The 5,744-nt window shown below is 38.6% G+C and overlaps 1 protein-coding gene across 3 annotated transcripts in view; it reads left to right on the forward strand.

The window, feature by feature from the left end:
• kiaa1109 (KIAA1109 ortholog) overlaps positions 1-5,452 on the forward strand; it is a 52,897-nt gene extending 47,445 nt beyond the window's left edge. For 2 of the 3 annotated variants that reach the window (XM_056760090.1, XM_056760089.1), the window contains 8 exons: positions 5-194; positions 269-483; positions 593-844; positions 934-1,137; positions 1,231-1,425; positions 1,615-1,749; positions 3,079-3,247; positions 3,393-5,451. In XM_056760090.1, coding sequence (XP_056616068.1) covers positions 5-194; positions 269-483; positions 593-844; positions 934-1,137; positions 1,231-1,425; positions 1,615-1,749; positions 3,079-3,247; positions 3,393-3,612 — 1,580 coding nt within the window. In that variant the 3' untranslated portion in view covers positions 3,613-5,451. Of the gene's footprint in view, positions 1-4; positions 195-268; positions 484-592; positions 845-933; positions 1,138-1,230; positions 1,426-1,614; positions 1,750-3,078; positions 3,248-3,392 lie in introns of all 3 variants that reach the window. The other variant, XM_056760088.1, reaches the window with a different exon arrangement.
• The last annotated feature ends 292 nt before the right edge of the window (positions 5,453-5,744 follow it).

Consider the following 5,744-nt stretch of genomic DNA (forward strand, 5'->3'; position numbering starts at 1 on the left):
CTAGCCCACATTTCAGAGCATCCAAATCAACAGCCCAGCCACAAGATCCAGATCACCATGGGCTCCACAGAGGCTCGGCTGGACTATATGGGCTCCAGCATATTGATGGGCATCTTTAGCAATGCTGACCTCCAGCTTCAAGATGAGTGGAAGGTGAACCTCTGCACCACTGAGGCCAATCTATCTGAGAAAAGGTAAGCAGAACCGAAAGACCCGCCAAGACTACTTACATCGACATAAAACTGATGGTCTGATGTGTGTTCTCCAGTGAGATCTTTGTGCACGGAGACCTGCAGTGGGACATATTCCAGGTGATCATCTCCCGATCCACCACTCCTGATCTGATAAAGATCGGCATGAAGCTTCAGGAGTTCTTCACGCAGCAGTTTGACACCAGCAAGCGGGCACTGTCCACCTGGGGTCCGGTGCCCTACGTGCCTCCCAAAACCCCCGTCATCAACACAGACAAAGGAGCCGAACTTTGTTAGTGTGCTTTTGTATTTTGCTTTACTTGCATCACAATTGTTTTCATCACATGTGTAAAGAGAAGATATTATATCGAAAATACAATCATGCATTCCTTTTCTCGCAGATATGGACGCAGCTCATCACAGGCATTGGCCCAATGTGTTGAAGATGGTGGCGGGATGTCACATCTCCCTCTTCCAGATGCCTCTACCAGAGGATGCTGTGCAGCTGGGCGGCTCCATGAGTCTCCATGGCAACCACATGACGTTGGCTTGTTTCCATGGCCCCAACTTCCGTTCCAAATCCTGGGTGCTGTTCCACCTCGAAGAGCCCAACATCGCCTTCTGGACTGAAGCACAGAAGATCTGGGAGGATGGTACGTGTCTTTGATACGATTGGCGTTGCTTACTTTCATCAAGCTGATTGTAAATCACAGACGATGATGAACAGGTTCTGTTTGCGTAGGTTCCAGTGATGACTCAACGTACATTGTTCAGACCCTTGACTTTCACCTGGGTCATAACACCATGGTAACCAAGCCTTGCGGTGCTCTGGAGAGTCCCATGGCGACCATCACCAAGGTTACCCGCCGGCGACACGAAAACCCACCGCACGGGGTGGCCACAGTCAAAGAATGGTTCAACTACGTCACTGCCATGAGAACCGAAGGTGTGCGTCACTTAGCACCAAAGAAAATACTACACTCGGGTCTGTGATCACTGTTCATTGTACATGTTCATTTTATGTTTTTACTTGGACCAGAGCTGAACCTGCTACGGAACGTGGATGGGAATAATTCAGAAAGCGGAGCAGCAGCGAAGAGCTCAAGTCTTATGAGTGGCTTCAGAGGCTCCTCCAGCTACAACCATGAAACCGAGACCATCTTTGCCCTTCCCAAAATGCAACTCCAGTTCAAATCCATCCATGTACAGGAACCAGAGGAACCTTCTCTCAGTGGTACGATACTTTTTCATTTCACATTAGTATAGAGAAGGTACAACTGCAGATATTTGTATTCTGTTTGATCAAAAAAAACACGTAATAGCAGATTCCCAGAGAACACACGCACACTGTGTGTGCTAAGCAGATTAGGATAAACAAATCTGTTTAATGTGTATTGAGTGTTGACTGTGAGGTGTGTTGTAGATGCCGGCAGTAAACCCAAAGTGGAGTGCAGCGTGGTGACAGAGTTCACTGATCACATCTGTGTTACCATGGATGCAGAGCTCATCATGTTTCTGCATGACCTGGTGTCAGCATACCTGAAAGAGAAAGAGAACGGTGAGAGCATAAGCACTGACAATATAAAATGACTTTCTGTTCCTCGAGGATCAATGCTTAACTGGCGCCGTCCTGTATACGGGACAGGTGATTTACTTCAAGATTTGGCATGTGAGTTCTTACCCTATTGTGACAAAACGTTTGGGAGGTCTTAGGTTCTAGAAAAGATTATATTTCATCACAGTTTTATATAATAATGTATGTAGGAATGTTATGGTTCCTTTTTTTTAAAAGAGCGTGAATAAAAATGTTTATGTCCTTTCAATTGTCACTGCCCCGTATACGGGACACCCACATATGCGTCCATATTTTTGTGGGAATTCTGATCTAATCTTCAATACTTTGCATGTGAATTCTTTTTATTTTTTCATTGTGTCTGTTAAGTAAAAATAGTGAAAGAAGGATTTAATGTTAAACCAATGGAAGCCTATGGGGCCCCCTGGTGGATTTTGGTGGTAAATCAGCTTAAAAACTCACAGACGCATCAAAATGTGATGTATCATGACCAAACTTTATACAACACTTTGACTTTGACTTAGGAAATTTTGGGGCTGATCCGTATTTTTAAATATAAACCTTTTATAGTATTTTAGTACCGTAAATATGACAAAATTACAAAAATATATATATTTCAATAATCAGCTAATTCTCTTTTTTCAAACGAGACCAACTGTAACCAGGTCTGTATTCCAAAGAATTCATGAGAGTTTTCTTCATGTGTATGCTCAAAAAGCGCTGCGCCACATAATCTTATTTCTATAGCGCTTTTACAGTTTTGCAACATTAAGGTAATTGTAATATGAACTAGGGAAAATTATAAAATACATTGTACGTAGAATAAAAAAATGATATATTTAAATAAATGCATATAATAAGATGTTTAGGTAAAATGATCATTTTGTTTCGTTCTGTATACTACTAACAATATTTCTCCCGAACGTAAAATAAAAAGATTGTTTTATTTGCATTTATTTGCAGAAAATGAAAGCTGGAGAAACAGCTCAAAATATCAGAAAAGATGCTGTGTATTTTTTCAGACCTCAAATACTGCAAAGAAAACAAGTTCTTATTTACTTTTAAGCACTCCAACAGTAATATTTCTACACGTATTTAGGAAAAGTTTGAAATTATATCATCATTGCTAAAGTCCCTCTTGAATGCACTGTAAGTCTATTTCCATCAAGCGTCTGCCAAATATGCAAATTCAAAGCTTCACGCTAGAAAATCGAATCAAATTCTGAAAGACAAAATCTAATCTGGCCCTATTTGCTGCTGAATATTGTGTTTCACTTGAGATGTGTTATGAATGCTCATGTTCTCCTGTTACAGCTCTGTTCGCCCCGCGCCTCTTTGCATCTCGACCCGGTCAGAAGAGCCCGACAGCACAGCAGGACGAGACCTCATCAGAGAAGAAAGAGAAGGAAGAGGGTGTAAACTACACCACGGTGGACTGGAGAGAGTTTCTGTGTAACACGTGGCATCTGGAGCCCACACTACGGTAATACTCAACTAAACCTGACACAAATCTCAAATGTATAGACGCTTGCGAAGTCATACAAACAATTGTATCTATAAAGCTTAATACTTAAGTGTTTAATACCAATAATGAATTGATGTATCGTGAACTCTTTGAACCTTTTAAGGCTGATCTCATGGACGGGCCGTAAGATTGATCCAGTAGGAGTGGACTATATCCTGCAAAAACTGGGATTTCATCACGCGAGGACCACCATTCCCAAGTGGCTGCAAAGAGGAGTGATGGACCCTCTGGATAAAGTTCTGTCTCTTCTGATCAAGAAACTTGGCACAGCGCTGCAGGACGAGAAAGAGAAGAGAGGTCAAAGAGACAAAGACGAGCATTAACTCACACTGCAGTGTATTAACACATTTCCGCTTTCTGGAGCCATCTTTGTGAATTTCTTTTTATACTCTGTCATAAGCACTGGATTTATTGCAACTACTGTACAACAAACACACATCACAGTCACTGCTATACTGTGTGAACCTTGTTTGCTCATATGGCCATAGCTATTGAATTGACTGAAAGTGTTTTATTGGGAGTGTTTTGATTTCCAGACAGGGTTGAATGATTGCTGCTGAATGCCGTTTTGGGGCTTTTTAACACACATTAAATGCACTTACACGAACATAATACCAGTGATCTTAAGCTACAGTATGCAGGTTTTGCTCTTGGCATCAGTTTACAGGATGTGAAAGGAGCGAGTATCAAAGAACCCTGTTTTTTTTTCCTGAGGTGAATTACTGCTGAATGTTGCCAATCAGAGTTTTTACATAGTTTTATTTAACATTTTAAGATCAAACGATACAGGTACTCCTCTGGAGGTCAAGTGTTGAACGTTGTAAAGTTAACTAGAAGTGTACATTTCCTTAAACTTTTCCTTTGAGAGTGACCAAATTTTCTGAACACATTTTGGAAGATGATTAAAATGGTATGGCACATATCATCCATACCTGTGGATGAAATCACAACCCAAGATTGTGAAGTTTAATGTGAACTAGCCTATACAGCAAGACTCTTTAACTTAAATAGACATGTAAAAGATGTGTAAATATCTTAAATGCGTAAGCTGTGACCCATGTTAGGCCTTTGGTGATAGTGTTATTTGCTTTCTTTTTTTGCTGTATATACAATAGAGCATTGTATACAGAGGTAAATATGTTCAATGTGCTGATTTCTTAACTGAATAAAATCATTAATACTAAAATAAATGATTACAGGTGACTTCGAACCTTTACTCCTAACTATGTATATTCCTAATGCGTTTCAAATATGATTTACAATAAGGTTGTATATGTTAACATTTAGTAATATATATTAGCTATCATGAACTAACAATGAACAATATTTCCACAGTATATGTTCATCTAAGTTCATGTCAATTTCAGCATTTACGAATACATTTTTTAAATTAACATTAACATTAAAAACATATTTAACAAATGGCTATTTTGTTAATTCATGTAATCTAATGGATTTACTAATGTTAACAAATATAGCATTATTTTAAAGTGTAACCGACAAATCGTGGCTTAGATGAGAAGAATATGTGACCAGGAATCAAGATGATCAACTTCACAGTCACTTCTTTGTTTGTATACGCAATGAAGAATAGAACCAATGTAAACTCTCTTGGCTATTGTAATCTTCTTGAAAATGAAATAATCTCTGACAAATTAAAATGAACCACTTTGTGTATAAAATTGCCAAATTGTACCGTTCACAGTATACACGGCAAAATGAAGACTGTTTGAACATAAAGTCCCAGTCTCACAGACCAGACTTAAATTATTTTTGAGCTGTTTTAACTGAAAATAACTGCCCTTACATATGTATAAATATGTCAGTGCCTTTGTTTGGTCTCAAGATGCACATCAGTAATGTTTTTCTAAGGCATTTTAATTAAAGTGATTTACAGCCTAAATGAACAAAGGTTTAGGTAGTCCTTGTTTGTGAAACCGGGCCAAAGCGGTTGATATGTGTGTGCAGAATACCAATCTTACGTTCTCATGCATAACACACTCTTTAATTTTGTGATCAACGATTCTAGCATAAAATTTAGCTTGCAAAAGATTTTTACACAAAACTTAAAACTTTAATCAAATTGTTTCAGAGATGGTAACCGCATGTCACTAACCGGATTAAATGGCCTTATTAATATTCCATACACAACCACTGTGACAAGCAATCCCTGCTTAATACATTTATCCATTATCTCATTAAGTTTGCAAATAGATTTAACAATAATATGGAAATCAAAGAACTTGAAATGTTAAGAAGTGACTATGGATGGATAATTTCCAATCTAACTCTGGCTGGCTCTGTTGTATAAACTCCAGTTTCATTCAGGGCCTAATTCAATGTTTTTTAATAATAAAGCAAAGAAATGTTTGGAAAAATACTTTTTGTTCAAAGGTGTAATTTTGTGTAGCAAGTTGTGTTTTTAGCATCTGAACTCCAAAAAGGACACAAAAGA

The sequence above is a fragment of the Triplophysa dalaica genome, chromosome 11, assembly GCF_015846415.1.
Source record: "Triplophysa dalaica isolate WHDGS20190420 chromosome 11, ASM1584641v1, whole genome shotgun sequence".
NCBI classification, from domain to species: Eukaryota; Metazoa; Chordata; class Actinopteri; order Cypriniformes; family Nemacheilidae; genus Triplophysa; species Triplophysa dalaica.